This window comes from Humulus lupulus, chromosome 8 (genome assembly GCF_963169125.1).
Source record: "Humulus lupulus chromosome 8, drHumLupu1.1, whole genome shotgun sequence".
Taxonomy (NCBI): Eukaryota; Viridiplantae; Streptophyta; class Magnoliopsida; order Rosales; family Cannabaceae; genus Humulus; species Humulus lupulus.
In genome coordinates this window covers 73,211,560-73,230,767 of record NC_084800.1, presented here as the reverse complement: position 1 = coordinate 73,230,767, position 19,208 = coordinate 73,211,560, and the positions used below count along the sequence as shown (strand labels likewise).

Genomic DNA, 19,208 nt, shown 5'->3' with positions numbered 1-19,208 from the left:
CTAAACCTAGTTCATGCGTAGAAGACCCAGACATGTTTCTTTTACCGAATTTTTTGAATTTTGAATGGCATATCTTGTACACCAAGATATCAGGTATAAAATTAGGATTTTATAAAATGCACGTTTCCCGAAAATTTCACTCTTTGGGTAACCGCCAACTTTTTCCCTGAAATATAGGGATCTTCAAAAATAAATCCACCTTCCTTTCTTTCGATGGAATACACGCTCCGAGATTGGCCTCGTCCTTTGGATCAAGTTTTCCTTGTAGCATCGATCATTCGAGCTTAGGTCATCCCGATTTTTCATCATTTCTTGTTCGCTTGGCCCTCACCCTTTTGCTCTCTTGCTAGATGCCATAGAACTCGGGAAAGTGGTGGGGGTCAAAGCTCGCGATTCCTTATTCACCAGTAACTCCAAGCCTGGAGTCCCCTTTTACTCAGAACCAGCGCTTAATTCGGGAGCACAAATTGAGGTGTGAGCAAGAAGACATCCGAGATCATTTTCGACGTCAGATAAACGAGGTCGAAGAAGGAAAATGGAAAAAACTAAGGGTCGCCATCTACCCAGATCCGGATCCCGAGCCTAGACCGATTCCCCTCGACTCTACGCTCAAAGTGATAGTTTCCTTTAGGCCAGGTGATATCCAATTCTTACTGATGGGGGAACCTTCTACCTCACAGCCAACCTCCGTCGCCACCTTGAAGAGGGAATTTTTCGAGGCCGAACATTATTGCAGCTCGATCTCTTCATTAGGGCAGATCTCTGACATTTTGGCCCTCCACAATATCAGACTGTCGGCCTCGATGAGGTGTCGAGCTCCGGCCTCCCACGTGCGAAGTCGCCACGCCCCGGGAGATGGAAATCCTGACAGCAAGCTAAGATATGCAGCTTGGAGCCAGGAACATATGAAGGCAGGGGATGTATTGCCCTTGAAGTCCTTTTTCAAGGACTTACTGGATTTCGTCGGGCTGGCTCCCTTCCAGCTCAACACCAATTCTTACAGGGTTTTGTTCGCCCTAAGGTCGCTATACCACGAGCTAGGGTGGGAAGGACCTTCTCCAAAGGAGATCTTGTATCTCTTTTGCTTGAAAAGCAATCCTTCCCGAGCTCAGGGAGGGAACGACTTCTACTACCTCTCGAGCTATCCCAAGGAGAAGAAGATCTTCGAGGATCTACCCAACCATCCCCCAGATTTCAAGAAGGCTTTCTTCTGGACAGATGGCCTAGCTCCCTCTAGATACTATTCGTTCAGACGAATTCGAAAGTGTCTAAAAAAAATTTCTTCTTTTTGTGCCCAAGTTTTGTTTAAGCTCGTGCTTGGTCATAATATGTTCATTTTTCCAGCCAACTATCGTCGTCCCACTCCCACTAAGGAGATGAAGGAGCACAAAGAGGCTTTGCTCCAACTTCCCTACGGCAGGAGGTCCCTCTCCTATCTCCTTCATGAAGACAAACTCTGAGCTTGTGGCCTCCTAGAGAAGGATCAGTCCACATTCGACTGGTCCAACAAAAAATACACCAAGTGAGAGTTTATGCCTCTCCTAACCGGCAGCCTCCCTTCAAGGTGAAATGCTAAACCACCATCCCCAGTTCGACGCTGCAGGAGCCTGCAATCGGGGAACGAGGCCAATGATGAAGCCTCGAGCTCGAGCTCACGTGACAGAGGTACAGTCATCCTTAGCTCAGATTTGTGGTCTCCCTCACTACTTATGTATAAACCTGACAGATTAGTGTTGTGTGAGGATGATAGGGACCATTTTTATGTTTGGTCTAGGTAGATGAGAGGGTTCATAGGTTTGATAGTTGGCTCGGGAAGTATGACACCATGTATAGTCTGAACGAGGTATGGAACGGAATAGCCGTTCAATACGGGACAAACGACTATAGAGACCTTTCGAGGTTGACTTCCACTTATAGGGAAGGTACTCCCCCCGCCTCCTCTGAAGATGGGGAAATTACGTGGTCGCCGAGCACGAACTCGGGGGAGAGTTCCAGTTAGGTTTCTCTCTGCTTGTCTTTTTATTCTTTGCCTGTCTGCATCATGCTAACTTTTTTGTCTTGGAATATCTCATAATGCGATGTAAATGTGCAGGTGATATGGATTTCGACCTCGATACTGTGCTCGCTAGTGGCGAGGGAGCCCAAAGGAGTTAGCGCCCGAGGGGGTCGCGAAAATTAGACAGACCTGCCAGGGTCCTTAAGAGGACCAAGAAGACACCTCCTCCACCAGCTCCAGCTGTTACGAGCCCAACTGTGGATCCAACTCCTCAGGTCGAAGCATCCTCTATGGTTGTTCCTCCCGTGCTTCCTCCGATCCTGGTCCACTCCACGCTTGGTCCACCTCAAAAAAAGCCCTCGGCCTCCAAAACGCATATGCTGTCGATTTCTACTCACGTCGATGAGTATGTAATCGACATTGCTGCCGGATCCCATGGGGCTACACTTGGCTCAAACATTCTGTCTCGAGTGGGCTAGAGTTTTAGTAGTTTTGACGCCCCTCATTGGCAGTTTTTAAACAATGCTCGAGACTGCAACACACTTTATGAGAAGAGTCTCGAGCTCACTGCTGCAGTAACCTCCCTCATCTTGTGCTAGTTGTACTTATACTTAGTTCATGTTCTAATTTGGTTTCTTTGTGTGTCAGACTCTTGTTTTCTCTGCTCAACTTAATTATAAGTTGAAAAATGAGGTCCATTCGAGCATGTCTTATGCCCAGGAGTCGAAGGATCTCCAACTCAAGCTTAGTGACGAGCTCAAGGCCACAAAAGCAAAGATGGAGGCTGAAGCTGAACAACTAAAGGCCAAGACAGTCGAGCTCGAGAAGGTGAATGCCTGGCTCGCGGAGCTTAAGAAGATTAATGCCAAGCTTGAGGAGGAGAAGGTAGCCACTTTCAAGATTATGGAGAGCAAAAAGGCTCGTCTCCTTGCAGAGTTTAAGGAGAAGAAGGATCGGGCGGTCGACCTGGCCATGTATAGGATCTGGGCCAGTAATGCCGATCTCGATACCAGCTTCTTAGGCTCTTTCGAGGCAGAACTAGTGGCCAAGTGGCAAGCTCAGCTCGATGAGGAGGAGGTTGCTCGAGAGGAGGCAGAGAGAGCCAAGGAGGATGCTGAGAAGGCTAAGGAGGATGCTCCTCCCTCCCAAGTCTCTACCTGGGGCTGCGTCCCTTTAAAAAAAAAATTGTAATAGTTTTTTATCTTCTGCTTTTTATGCCCCTGGGGCTAAGACAATTTATAGCTTGTGAAAGAGCTATTTTCTTATGATATTTATAATACCGTATTTGACTTTACTTTAATATTTTTGCTTTACATTTCTTAGGTCGAAATATTTCACGCAATTTATATTAAAGTGTCCTTATGTCTGTTTATTCACACAAACACGCGGTGGATTTTTAGGCTCGAGCTTCAATGCATTCATGCATAGTTTGCACGATATATCCGTATCCGATCTCGTTATTTGTCAAGGTCGAAAATTATTTTTACCATGCACCCGAAAGTACTTCTATGGCGTGTAATGTAAGTGGTTTAGTTATATTTTTCTTTTTTAGTTAATTTTCCTCGTCCTTGGGTAGCTCCCCAAGGTTATGAGGTCGAAACTATCTTTTTGCAGGATATTCCAGCCTCGATCTTGACTTGGCTCGAAATAGGTTGTGTTCCAACTTACTGTCGATTAGTTTTAGCTGATTCGTTCCAAACCTATTTAGGCCGTGTTTGGTTTCTAATCCATACATTTTTATTTTTCCATAATTTGGTTATATCCAAAACATCTTAGCTCGTGTATTTGGTTATATCCAAACACTTTATTTTTAATAATTTGGTTATCTCCAAACTATCTTAGCTCGCATATTTGGTTACATCCAAACACTTGTATGCTTCTAATATATGCTATTTCATTTTTTCAAGCTGATGGTATATGTACCACTAATGCCCCCTTAATATCCTATGAGTGTGACCATAGGTTACTAAATTAAGAGAGTTTGCAAAAAATACAGCATATTGAAACGAAATTGAACTTTGTTTGAATAATTTATTAATAGGAACATAGTACAGATAAATGAGCATGGTTACAAGTGACATCATTCCTACACTATTGATAGTAAGGTCGTAAATGTTCGCCATTCCATGCTCGTGGTACCAAACTCCCATTCAATCTAGCCAACTTGTAGGCGCCAGGTCGGATGACTGATTCGATCTGATAAGGTCATTCTCAATTGGGCCCGAGCACACCAGCAGCTGGGTCCCTTGTTGCCAAGAACACACGCCTCAGCACCAAATCTCCCACACCAAATTTTCTATCTCGAACTCTTTTATTGAAATACTGGGTAGCTCGCTGTTGGTATGCAGCATTTTTTAGCTGAGCCTCCTCCCTTTTTTCTTCAATCAGGTCTAGACTTACTTCGAGCTGGGATTGGTTCGACGCTTGGTCATAAGCGTGGGCACGAATTATGAGTATTTCGACCTCGATTGGAAGCATAGCCTCGCATCCATATGCCAGAGAAAAGGGGGTATGTCCCGTTGAAGTATGAGCTGTGGTTCGATATGCCCACAAAACTTGGGGCAATTCTTCGGGCCATTTCCCTTTTGCTTCTTCCAACTTTTTCTTCAGAAAACTCTTTAGGGTTTTGTTTATAGCTTCGACCTGGCCATTCGCTTGGGGATGGGCCACAAAGGAGAAGCTCTTTATTATCCCATTTTTCTCGCAAAAGTTGGTAAGCAAATCGCTATCGATTTGAGTACCGTTATCGAACACAATCTTCCTTGGCATCCCATATCGGCATAAGTCCAAGAATTTTTTTGAGGTAATTGTCGCTAGAGGCTCGGCCTCGGTCCACTTCGTAAAGTAATCTACTGCGTATTTGACTCCGCCTTTGCCAGTTGGCAGCGAGCCTATGAGGTCGATTCCCCATACTACAAATGGCCATGGGGAGGTCATCATAGTCAGCTTGGAAGGTGGAGCTCGAGGGATTGTGGTGAATCATTGACACTTGTCGCATTTCTTGACGTAAACAAACGAATCTGCTTTGATCGTAGGGCAGAAGTATCCTTGGCATATGATTTTCTTGGATAGGCTATGCCCCCCAGTGTGGTCTCCACAGAATCCTTCATGAATTTCTTCCATGATCTTCTTTGCCTCGGGTGGAGTCACACATCGGAGTAATGGCATAGAGTATCCTCTTCTATATAGCCTTCCCTCCACAACAGTATACATGGGGATGTGATACATCAATTTTCGAGCCTTGGTTCGTTCTCAAGGTACCTAATTATCGGGGTCATCCAGGTCGGCTCGAAGTTTATCATGCATACATCTTCCTGTTCAGGCTCGGTTATACTGGGTGTCGATAGATGTTCGATTGGCACGACATTCAGCCCATTGACCTCGGTGGATGTGGCGAGCCTGGCTAAGGCGTCTGCATTTGATTTTTGCTCTCGGGGAACCTGTTCTATCGTGTAAAATTCGAAATGCTTGAGGGCTGCCTTCACTTTTGCTAAATATGCAACCATTCTCGCCCCGCGAGCTTGGTATTCCCCTAAGATTTGGTTGACCACCAAGTGGGAGTCATTGTAGCAATGTACCGCCTTAGCCTTGAGTTCCTTGGCTATTCAAAGTCCTGCTAGTAGAGCTTCGTATTCCGCCTCATTGTTTGACGCTTCAAAGTCAAATCTCAAAGCGGAGTGAAATCGACTTCCTGCTGAGGTGATCAGTATTATTCATGCCCTTGACCCGTTTCATTGGAAGACCCATCAACATAAAGTTTCCACAGCTCGCGGACTGGGGTTATAACTTCATCGTTGGTCACTCCAGTGCATTCCACTATGAAGTCTGCCATGGCCTGTCCTCTTATGGTTGTCCTCGGATAGTAGGTGATCTCGAATTGTCCGAGTTCAACGGCCCATTTTAGTAATTGGCCCGAGGCTTCTGGCTTGGACAAGACTTGTCTTAGTGGTTGATCGGTCAGCACATGAATGGGATGCGCCTGGAAATAGGGTCAGAGCTTTCAAGATGAGTGAATTAGGCTGAGAGCCAGCTTCTCCATTAAGGGGTATCTCGATTTTGCCCCCAGTAACCTTTTGCTGACATAGTATACAGGCTTCTGCACCTTCTGTTCTTCTCGGACGAGCACGACGCTAATGGCGTGCTCGGTCGTAGCAAGATATAGGTACAAAGTTTCCCCCGTGATGGGTTTCGACAAGATGGGAGGCTCTGCGAGGTGCTTCTTAAGCTCCTAAAAAGCTAACTCACATTCTTCTGTCCACTCGAATTTTTTGCCTCCCCTCAAAAGGCTGAAAAAGGGAAGACAACGGTCTGTAGATTTCGAGATAAACCTACTTAGTGCCGCCATTCGCCCAGTCAAACTTTGGACATCCTTATGCTTTCGAGGTGAGGGCATATCAATTAAAGCATGGATCTTATCTAGATTAGCTTCTATTCCCTGGGCGTTTACAATGAAGCCTAGGAACTTTCGTGACGATACTCCAAAAGAGCACTTCTGGGGGTTGAGTTTCATGTCATATCTCCGTAACACGGCAAAGCACTCTTCAAGGTCGTCCAAATGGTTACTGTTATGTTTAGATTTAACCAGCATATCATCAACATAAACTTCCATGTTATTACCTATCTGCTTGGAGAACATCATGTTTACGAGCCGTTGGTAAGTGGCTCCAGCATTCTTTAGTCCGAACGGCATGACATTGTAGCAATACAGTCCTTTGTCTGTCACAAAACTCGTATGCTCTTAGTCTTGGGCATGCATGGCGATCTAGTTATATCCAGAATAAGCATCCATGAATGACATAAGTCCATGGCCAGCTGTGGCATCTACGAGCTGGTCGATTCGAGGTAGGGGAAGCAGTCCTTTGGACAGGCCTTATTGAGGTCTGAGTAATCAATACATGTCCGCCATGTCCCGTTAGGTTTCGGGACTAGCACCGGGTTGGCGACCCAATCGGGGTAGAAGGCATCTCGAATGAATCGGTTTGCCTTCAACCTGTCGACCTCTTCTTTTAAGGCCTTCTTCCTGTCGTCATCCAGGAATCTTCGCTTTTGCTGCTTCGAGGGAAAGCTTTTAGAGCGTGGCTTACCACATTCGGATTTATCCCTACTATTATCCCCAAAATTTCAGTTCGATGACGTGGAAATCAGAGGTGACAAGTGGCAATGCATGGTCAGTAAATGGCACATTAATAGTCAATAAATGTGTTGGCTCTTTGGAGTTGTGATAAAGTGATCTGACCGATCCGATAGAATTTCTGTCAGACCGGTGAAGATTTTTGACTGACCAGTCAAGTGTCATGACCGACCAGTGAGGTACTTAGCTGACCACTCAAGTGTCATGATCGACCAGTCATGTGTTTGTTCGACCAATCAAGTGCTTGTCCGACCAGTCAGGTGTTTTTCCGACCAGTCAGGTGCTTGTCCGACCAGTCAAGTGTTTGGCTGACCAGACATGTGTTTGGCCGACCAGTCACTTGTCTTGGCCGACCAATGAGGGTTTGGCCGACCAGTGAAGTGTTTTGGCCCTCCAGTTTTCCTTCTGGGTGTGATGTGGACTGACTAAACAGATCATTGCTACGCAAGAGATCCCAGTAACGGCTTCAGCTAGAATCGGTCATACCTGCGCGGGAATCTCTCATATTATCCCAAAGAATTGCATATTGTTGTATTTTAGATGTTATTATTAATTAAATATTGTGAGAGTAACAGAAAGGACCCGGTCAAAGGGAATATTTGATGTACGATCCATGAGCCTATAAATAAATGGCTCATGGCATCATTTTAGCGATCTGATCTTTTAGACTGAGAAAAACTCTCTATTTTGGAGACTTTGGGACTGTTACTTGGGGTATTCTTGGGGCATTTTCTAAGAGAGTTTAGAGAGAGAAACTATGTATTTTTCTACTTACACTTAAAAAACTCAGTTGGCTCAAGTTCATCTGATCTTAAGTGTAGGATATATATCACAACGCCAAGTGGATTAGGCTATTACCAATAAATTGGGGCTGAACCACTATAAAATTATCTGTGTCGTATTTTTCTCTTGAAGGTTCATTGTAGTTTTGATGTCTACTCGTCGTTGGCCAAAATTGTGGTCAACCTACCATATCCGAATGTGACCATGCAAAAACATCCTGGTTCTTTTTCAAAAAGAAAATTAATTGTTCGAGCCTGACCTCTTCGAGCTCTTCTAATGGCTCAAGGTCAATTCTTTCCTCTATTCTCAGATTAATTTCTTCGTCTATCTCGAAGACTGTTCCGTCCTTATTCTGAATTATGACAAGTGTTTGTGCGCTTGTGTGTTTCTTTCCTCTAATGGAAATGCTATAGCATTCCCTTCCTACGAGCTGGTCTCCTTTTAGTGTCCTGATGCCACTGGAAGTCGGGAACTTAATGGCCAAATTCCTTACAGACGAAACTACCCCCAGCCCTACTAGGGTGGGTCTCTCGAGCAGTACGTTGTAGGCCAATGGTAGATCTACTACAACGAATTCCATCATCTTGGTTGTCGAGACTGGGTAGTCTCCCAAGGTTACAAGGAGTTCAATAGATCCCATACAGGCAATCCCTTCTCCTGAAAAGTCGTACAATTTCATTGCACAGGCTTTTAGGCCACGAAGCGAGAGTCCCATATTTTGTAAGGTGGCCTTATAGAGGATATTCACTGAGCTACCGTTATCTACCAGGACTCGATGAACCCTCTTATTCGCTATCTGAAGGGTGATGACCAGCGGGTCATTGTGAGGAAACTGCACACAAGGTGCGTCGTCCTCAGTAAAAGTTATAGGTTGAGATTCAACCCTCTAGTGTTTTAGGGCCCTGGGTTCGTAAGGGGACCCGTCACCAGTTTGCAGCTCATTCACGTATCTTTTTTGGGCGTTCCTGCCTGATCCTGCGAGATGAGGTCCCCCCGAGATGGTTACAACATCTTCTCCATCAATCAGAGGGGGTCTCTCGTCCTCCCTTGCTCAGGAGTTATTATTTTGAGGAGGCAGTGGTGCAGCTACCCTCTGACTGGTAGAAACCTAATTGGGATTTTGGTTTCTTACATATTGCCTTAAATATCCTCTCGAGATCAGGCCTTCTATCTCGTCTTTTAGTTGCCTGCATTCATCGGTTGTATGTCCGATATCTCTATGGAATCTGCAGTATTTACTAGAATCTCTCTTTGCTTTCTGGTTCCTCATGGGGTCCGGACGCTTAACAGGGACCTGGTTTTCATTAGCCAGGTAGATATTCTCTCGAGACTCATTCAACTCGGTATACACTTTGTACACGGAGAAATATCTTTCCCCTTTCTTCTTGTTTCCCCCTTCTGCCTCGGGATTATTCCCTTCATTCTTCTTTCTTTTAGAAGGGTTATTCACAGGGGGTTTCGAGGTCGTAGGGTCTACCGAGGTCGAGGCAGAGTTTACGTTTGTTGCTGTAGTTACGAGTTGAGAGGCCATATTCAGCGCTGACCTCGCCTCTTCTACATTAACAAACCTCTGAGCTCGTCGATTGAACTCGGTTAAGGACCTCACTAGTTTCCTCTATATATCTTCCCAGAGAGTGCTTCCAGACATTACCCCAGCTCGAACAGCCATCAGATGACCACTGTCATCTATGTCACGAGCTCGGGCAACTTCAAAATTGAACCTTGTAAGGTAACCTTTCAATGTTTCATTCGGCTGTTGTTGGACATTGGTCAAGGCAGATGCCTCAGGCCTTATTCCAAACATGGCCCTGAATTGTTTCTTGAAATCTCCGGATAATTGATCCCAAGAAGCAATTGAATGCCTCTTATGTTTTTCAAACAAGTTTTTTGCTGGTCCTGTGAGCGAGGCTGGAAACAGCATGCATCTGAGCTCGTAGCCCACGTTACTCGCTCTCATAATTGTATTGAACGTACTTAAGTGAATGTATGGATCAGAATTCCCATCAAATGGTGGGACATGAGGAATTCGGAATCCTTGAGGAAACGAGGTGTTAGAAATATGGGGGGCGAAGGGTTCGAGTTCCTCGTCGAACTCTTCATCCCGATCCCAACCTCGTTCATTTTGTAAGAGCCTGAACGCTCTTTCCATTTGTTCGATCCTTTCTTGGACTGGATCCATGGGAGGTCTGACTTGAAACTGGTTATCGTTGATCACAATTCCAGCTTCGTGCCTCCGCATAGGATTCTTGCGTCCATTGAGGTGATCCCTCAAGTCTAGGTTCGAGGGGTTATCATTACCTCGATTCTGGTTCAGATGTTCCCGTAAATCTGGGTGATCCCTTCGATTCCCAGTATTTCTGCGTCCCTGGTCATACATACTGACCGATCTAGTATCTCTTAAGCCTTCACTGATATGGCTCGTCCCGCGGTTTTTTTGAGATGGGTTTCTTTCTGGTTGTCTCATCTCAATAGTGTGAGACCGAGACATTTAGCTTCTCGTGGGTTGGGTACCTCTATGCCCCCTAACAGTCTCCCCATTCCCATGTTTTCGCCCTGCTCGCCTTTCTCTATCACCCTGAGTCGGTTGCGTGTTTCTCCGAGTTAGTGAGGGATATCTTATCGGCGATGGTGGGAGCCTTATGGGTGATGGTGGTTGCCATCCATTACGGGGCCTAGAAGGTCCCGAGTTTTCTTGTGCTCGTTCACGAACGTTCTACGTGTTACCAGGATTTTGGGTCCGAGCCTTCACGGGGGCACGGTTATTCCCAATCTCGACCGGTGCCTCAACAGTTGAGTTGGCAGGAGCCCTAGCCCGAGTACTTCTCCGGGGCCTTGAGGGAGCAGGCTGTTTTGCAGGTGGCGGAGGTTGCTCCGTTCTTCGCGTGGCAGCGTTTTTGGGAGGTCGCCCACGAGGCCTGCGTGGTGGAACATGAACATCTCACAGAGGTGGAGCTTGGGCCTCAGGCGGAGGCGGGGGCTGAGCCGCCTACGCCTCAGCAGCCAATCTGGACAGCTCCTCGTTATGTTTCTTGGCCTCCACCAACTGCTTTCGCAGTTGACGATTTTCAATCTCCACAATACGGACATATCGTTCAGGGTTGTAGTACATGTCCTCGTTGTCCTTGGGGGCCGGTGGTGCAGGTGGTCCTCGAGAGTCAGAGGACCCACTCCTCTCATCTGGGTTCGAATTCATCATCAACTGCTTCCCAGGGCGCCGGGGTAGTCAACGTCCTCTAAGATTTCCTCCTCAGGAACATTGGGATCATTCGCGGCCATAGTTGATTCAGGGAGGCTTCTTTGACTGAATAGAATCACGTACGTACTGCTTAATGCTCTCAATGAAAGCACCAAACTGTTGACATCATTTTTCGTCAACTTAAATCGTAGAGCAATTAAACAATGTATACTATGAAGCGAATGAATAATGAAGAAAGACAAGAGGGTTTTTACGTGGTTTAGCAGTTAACTCTGCCTAGTACACGAGTCTGTGTTATTAAGGCTTAAAGATTTCTGGAAATTCTTCAGAGATGAATTACCCAAAGCTTATTCTCCAGCCCAAAGAAACCGATCCTTTACAAGTGGTCATTCCTCCTCTATTTATAGGGGAGGTTACCGAGTTCATTCCCACATATCTCGGGAAGATATTCTGTATATCAATTTAAATAATGACATTAAATGTCATATCTCCTACATATATGGAAACGTCCCATAAGAATCGGGAATAGATAATAGACTAAATAATATCCCTTAAATATTGGGATTATACAACAATAAATTAATATGTTCATACGTAACGGGCTATCCCAGGTGACTCATTAGGTCTTCGAGATCAGCGATCGACCCTGTGGCTGTCAAGACTTATGGTATTGCTACGAGCTTGCCACCCTACTTCAGGACATGCTCGGAGTAGATTGACACTATCGAAGCTATCATACTCGAGCCTGCACTTCCCAAGCTCGGACTGTTTAATCCGAAGACAATCGATAACGGATGTATCCCAACGTCATGTCATTTCGAACTTAGAAAGCATCTCGAGGTTACACATCTTCGAGGTCGTTATTTCACTTCAAAGATCTTACAGCTGGAATAGACAATGTTTTCATACATTTCGAGCTCACACTTGACGAGTCCAGTTTTCGAGGTCATAACCTCTGGTCTCGAAATCTGGGTGTAACATATTTATATGCGAATTGTGTGAAATTAATTGAATATATGTGTGATTATGCGACATATATGAATTATATGGTAATATTATTACTTATGCATGTTTATGTGTAATAAATATGCATGTGGACCCATTTTTTGTTAATAAGGGCATATTTGTAATTTTGACCCGTTTAGGGTATAATTGTAATTATTCGTGTTATGTGATTGAGACCACATTATTATGTGAATATATTTTCGATATTCGACTTGAGGCAATCCTAGTGAGCGAGTTAGCGGAAAAAGTCACAACGGGGTCGAATACCCGGCTCGGGGTGAGCCTAGGGGTATTTCGGTAACTTAGTACATTACTGGGGGTTCATCGGGGATGGGTAATTGTTTGATGATTATTTGGGTGTGTCAGGATTAATTGAGAATTTATAGTGCTATTTGAGAATTAGTGGGAAATGTGGCAAATGATTGTTTTGCCCTTGAGGGCTTTAAAGGGAAAGCACTTGAGTGAGGGGCATTATGGTCTTTTCCTAGTCTTGGATTTCCTTAGTTACCTAGAAGTTGTGGGAAGCTTTCAGATAACACATATAGAAACACTCTCATTCTCTCCCTCACGTTTTCTCTTTTTTCTCTCCCTTGCTTTGTGTAAAATCACTGAATTTTGGAGGAGCTTGCATTGAATTGAAGCTTGTGGCTAGGATTGGTTGAGGTTCAGTTCAGGGGTTGCAATTCTCAGTTGAGGTAAGCTTTAACTCTTATTTTGGTTAGGTTCTGAATTTGTTTTTAGAGTGCTCTTGAGTTTTGAACTCAAGAGTTGGGATTTTAAGTTATGATGAGGTTTTAACTTAGTTCTTAATGGTTATTTGTTGGTTATACTCTTCTGTTATGAGATTAAGACTTAATTCTCAGTGAAAAACCCATAATTTTTGGGTTTGCAGGGTCGCGCCGTAGCGTTATTCTTGGAGCACCGCGACCCGCATGAACTCAGGGGCTAGGGGTGGTTCTCTGAACCGCCTTAGCACCGCGACGCTGGTTGGTCTGCGCCACGACGCGTGTCCAGGGTAGCGAGGGGGGAGGCTCTCTGACTTGTAGAGGGTCGCGATGCTTTTGAGAGGCAAATGGGAGGTTTTGACAAAAAGGGATTTTTAAGCTCGAAAACTCAAACCGTAAGGCTTGGGAATGATTCTACTACCCGGATTAGTAGAATTCGAGGTCCTAGAGGCTATTAAGTACTTTTGAAGCTTTTAATTAGTTTAGATCTTGATGATTACCGTTATTGCGTTGTGACTAGGTTATACCGTTAGGGCTTGGAAGTAGGGATTGAGATCGGGATCGCGATACACTATCTACTCAGGACTCGAGGTAAGAAAACTTCACCCTAGCTGAGGTTAGGGCTCGGGCCTTTGTTAATGAATATGACTGTGGTTATGAATGTGATTGTTTGATTAGACATGCTTGTATATGCTACATCTGATTGTGCGTTATGCAAACTATATGTCTGGTTATACATCTGAAAGCTCAACCTAAGGGAACTGGGGAATGCATTAAGCATGTGAAACGCGGGCCATTTCAGCTAGTGCAACCTGGGAATGCAATATGCACTTGACTAGCCCGAACACCACCTAAATAATCTGAAGTGTAATCTGCACTTGTTTATCTTATTGACTGTTAAATTCGATTATGAGTTTGTTTGAGCAGGATTATTGATGCTAAACTTGTTGTTTATATTATGTTTCTTATTTGAATATGTTGATTTAAGTTTTCTTGCTGAGCCTTGGCTCATAGGTACTATGTGGTGCAGGTAAGGGAAAAGGAGAAGCTGGATCAGCCATGAGTTGGAGAGTTTTAGGAGTGGCGTGTACATTTGCAGTTGCTCGACCGCCACGACCGAGGATTTAAGAGGGACTAGAGTCAAACCTAAATTTTGCTGGTTAGGCCAGTTTATGTTGTAATTACTGTTGGGAGTTGTAAATGCCTTGTAAGTGTTTATTTTGGGATCCCATGTATAGACTCAAACTTTTAAATGAAAATAACTATTCCTATGATCAAAATTTTAAAATCCTAGTCCGTTAATTACCCTTAGCTACACGTTTATATCCAAATGACTTGATCAGCAAGTCCATCACTATTTAAAATACATAGTGTATTGGTTTTGGCTATCCAGGCCGTTACAATACATAATCCTATTTTATATATAATTGTGGAAGAATAAATATTTAGTAATTATATTAATATAAATTCAAATATTATAAAATATCATTATTATAATAATATTTAATACACGACTATATATTTAATAATTATATTAATATAAATTCAAATGTTATAAAATATCATTATTATAATAATATATAGTACATAATCTTATTTTTTATTAAACTTTTTATCATTTATTTTTTTTAAAAAAACATGTTACTTTTTTTAATATTTAATCTAATTTATATAAATATATATTCATATTAAATAACAACAAATATTATATATATAGGGGCGACTACAATGCATCAACTTTTTTGACAACACCGGTGCATTTTTTTTTTCTATTTTCGGCACCTAGATAAATATAATCCCAAAAATATTTATATGACGGTGTACATTGTAGTTATTTAGAACATCCCGTAAATTTTCAAGAAATTCTGAATAGTTTACGAAGCCAAAAGCACGGTTCAAATTGTCAAATTTTACATACGTACACAAAAAGAAGGCACGAGTGCAACAGACAGTTTGGGTATTGTTTTTGGTACCATAATTTATTTATAATTTCTTAAAAATTTGCAGGATGTTCTAGATAGCTACAATGTACACCGTCATATAAAAAAATTTGTGATTATATCTATCTATGTGCCGAAAAATAGAAAAATGATGCACCAATGTTGTAAAAAATGTGGATGCATAGTAGTCGCTCCCTATATATATGTGTGTGTGTCCTGTGTTTACAAATAAAATGATTGTGTAACTACATAAGAAATTATAATAATATTTATCTTCCATCAAGAATAAATAAGATTTTTCACCAATCATTGAGATGTGTTTTGTATTTTTGAATATGATAGTTTGTAATCTAAAAAATTATCATATTATTATTTATTTTTAAAAAAAATAACCCTAGACAATATTTTGATTTAGTTTTTCTTTTAATATGTACACGTTATTTTATTTTATATATAATATTATTTATTTATTTAATATTTATATGACAGTCATGAAAATACAATAATAAATTCTCTAATAAAATTAAATAAGCATTGTACATCGATTGCACCATAAATATATATACCTGTGTATGTGATTGGCTTGCTCAACATTAGATCTTGTAGGTTCACATACCTACAAAGAAAAATTTACAATAATAAATATGCTAGAAAACTAACCTGGAAGGCTAGAAATAGTTTTTTTATTTTTTTATTTGTGAAATGACCTCACTTAAAAACGGAACAATGAAGAAAGAGAAAAAGACCATCGAAGGTTAGAAAAGACATGAAAAAACAAAGTTAATGATAAGATTTTAATAAAAAAAATTCAAATATCTTATTTAAATTATATTAATTAATATTTTAATTAAATAAAACAAAATAAAAATACATAATATTATTTAGTTAATTTAAATTAGGGCATTTTAGGAATTTTTATTAAAATATTATGAATAAGTTTAGACAGAAAATTCCATATTTCTTTGTTGACCGGTTTGTTTGCTCTCTTTTTCATGTTGAAAAGAATAGAGTTATGATTGAAGATTGCTTGTGGTGTTATATAGTTGAGCAACGATATGTTCTTGAACATGAGATAAAGACTCATTCTTATTCGATCTAAAGGGATTTTAGACAAGTTTTTTAAGGGAATCCAAAGATCGCTCACTACAAAAAAGACTAATATTAGAGGCGGACGTATTTGAGGTGGACATGAATCCGCCCCTAATAAGAGGGATATTAGCGGCAGACCCTACAATCCGCCGCTAATAAAGTTTTTTTTTTAATTTTTTTTATTTTAAAAAAGTATTAGTGGCAGACCAAAAACTATTAGCGCCTCTAATAAAAAAGAGGAAAAGTGCGGGAATTTTCCCGGGCTTCTGTTTGAATGGTATTAGCAGTGGACTGCCCACTGCTAATACATAATAGCAGCGGGTCTCACACATTATTAGCAGCAGACTGCCTTTCGCTAATAATAATGTGTAATTATGACCGTTTTTTTAATACCGGTGAGTACCCATTATTAGCAGCGGACTCGGCGAAGGTCCACCGCTAATAATGAGTAATTCTAAGCGTTTTTTTATTACCGGTGGAAAATCATTATTAACAGCAGACCCCTGCCACTAATAATCTCCTATATAAATACCCACAACGCCCTTTTCTTCTACTTTCTAATTTCTTCCTCTCTCTATCTCTCTATCTTCTCCAGCCACCGTCCTCCACCCCCCACCCAAGCCCCTCCACACCCACGGCACCCCCCATCTGAGCCCTTCCACATCCACGACACCCCACACCTGAGCCACACCCCCACGGTATGTGTATTAAAATTTTTATTTTATTGTTTAATTTTTGTATAAATTTCTGACACATTCTATTTTTGTGTCAAGGTCCACCGTCGCTCCGCTCCGCTGCTGCCGCCGCCGCTCTGCTCCGCTGCTGCCGCCGCCGCTCCGCTTCCATTTTTGTGTCCAAAGTATGTTTTTATGTATATATTATTTTGTGTATTTGTTAGAAAAGTTTAATTATGTATTAGCAATTTTATATATGTTTGAGATTTTAACATGTGAAATAGTAAAAAAAATTAAAATAATAGAAATTGGTTAGTTATAAATATTTTATGTGTTATTATAAATGTTTTTAGATTTTCTGAGTGCAGAATTTTAAAAATTTTGAAATGGTTGTAATAAAATGTTATGTTGTCAAATTTTTTGTGAAATTTAATTAAGTAAACTAGATTTTTTTGTTATATGTTATGTCAACATAATTTGAAACTAAAATTGTAATGAATATTATATAATTTAGTTAATTAGTAATTTTATAATTAATAGAAAATTATTAAACAAATAAATTAGTAGTTAATTAGAAATTACTTTATTTTCTCTGTCCCAATATCCTTATGATTGATGGTTATTGACCACAACCATCAATGATAGGGATATCGGCACAGAAATGATAAGTTTAAAATATAATTAATAAAATATTAAATGAAAAAGATTAGTAAAATTTATGTAATTATTAAAAAAATTAGTCTAAAAGTTAAATAATAATTCATTTGTAAAATTATTATTATTATTATTACAAATTAAAAAATTATGAATAAATAATTAAATAAATAATAATTTATTTGTTAATAATTGAATTATTTTTTAATAATGTAATTAATTAAATAATAAATTATTTTAAGAAAAATTATTAATTTGTTTATTAAATAACATTATCTAATATTAAATAGTTATAAATTATTTGAATATAGAAATTTATAATTTTATTTAATTCCCAGCAGTCTCCACAAGCTTATTACCCTTCACCATCAACATCACAGTTTGCTTCACCACCATTGTCATGCCCTAATATTGGTGAAGATATTGACCTAAATGTTAATGAATATTTTTCTCCTGTTTGGACCGATCCAAACAATAATAATTAGTTTACATTTTTTAATTAAATTAAGACAATTGATATTTTATTATGTTTATTTTATTATTAGTTTATATGTAATTTTGTTTAATGAATATTAATTGCGTTATTAATAATTAATTTTAATTTATGTTAAATTTTATTATCTTTAAATAATTATTATATATTTATTTATTATTAAATAAAGTCAAACGAATTATTATATTTTAATATATTTTTAAAAAAAATATTAATTAATTACCGGCATATTAATAGGGGCAGGACCCACTGGTATTAAATGAGTCAAATACGATGTCGACTACTTTGTACATCGGCAGAGTCCGCCCCTAATAATCTGCCGATATTAATATATTACCGACGGGGCATTAGTCCGCCGATAATAATCATAATTACCGACCAACTATTACTGGTGGGGTTCCGGCAGTAACGGTCATTACCGACGGAATCCAGCATTATTATCGGCGGAAGGCTTTGTTGGTAATAACGTGTTTTGTTGTTGTGGCTTGTAGTGTTATAGTTGAGCAACAATGATGTTCTTGAATTTGAGATAAGAGGACTTATTATCATTCGATCTAAAGGGATTTCAGATAAACTTTTGAAGGGATTTCAAAGCGTAGAAGTTGAGTATAGGATTCTCAACCAGAGAAGTTTAAGAAGAATTTGGAGTTTCAGAAGTATAATGTTTACTTTCTGCGTTTTGATTTAACTTAGAAAGTGTTGTATTTGACCTCTGTAAACTTGATTTAGTTTCTTATTAAATTATTCTCTGTGGACAAGGTCCCACGGCTTAGGTGATTTTTTATGTGTTGAAGCATGTAATTTTATAAGTATCCTTTAATTTTGCCCCGGGTTAGGTGATTTTTTATAAGTGTTGAAGCATGTAATTTTATAAGTATTCTTTAATTTTGCCTGCTTAAAATCTATCTTTGATATCATAGCGTACATGATATAAGTAATCACTAATGTATGTTAAACCAACTTCAATAGGCACAACCATTTATATATGAAATTTTTAGGCAATCAAAGAAGTACGAAATTTTAATATATATATTTATATAAAAGAAATTTTTTTGGCTTCATTTAGGAAAACTTATACATTTTGCTTATCACAAAATAAGTATAAGCTTTGACTTATTATTATTATTTTTTGATAATTATAATATAAATATATTTTTAAATGATTTTTTTTAACAAAAATATTTGGATAATAATAATAATAATAAAGTTCTTTTATGATTAACTTAAGAATTATAAAAAAAATATTTTAATTTAGAAAATAGAGATTTTTTTTAATTAAAAAAAATGACCGGCCCACACATTTTTAAAAGTAGTAATTTTAAAAAAATTTAAAAACTATAAAGCAACTTATTATTTTTAGCTAAACATGGCCTACAGCCCACAAACAAGAATATGCACGACTCTATAGGCATTGTTAGCAACGATATTATTCTTGTTTGTAATGAATTTTATAAATTACTTTTTAAAATTATCCCAGCTAGAATTGCTAATGTAGTTGCTCATTTTTTTCAATAGAACTAGC

At 40.0% G+C, this 19,208-nt stretch overlaps 1 protein-coding gene across 1 annotated transcript in view; it reads right to left on the bottom strand.

Annotated features, from left to right (window-relative positions):
* The window catches only part of LOC133797790 (respiratory burst oxidase homolog protein B-like), a 28,957-nt gene that overhangs the window by 4,507 nt on the left and 5,242 nt on the right, over positions 1-19,208 (bottom strand). The window contains exon 8 of the mRNA XM_062235842.1: positions 9,606-9,617. Within this exon, the coding sequence (XP_062091826.1) occupies positions 9,606-9,617 (12 nt within the window). The remainder of the gene's footprint in view (positions 1-9,605; positions 9,618-19,208) is intronic.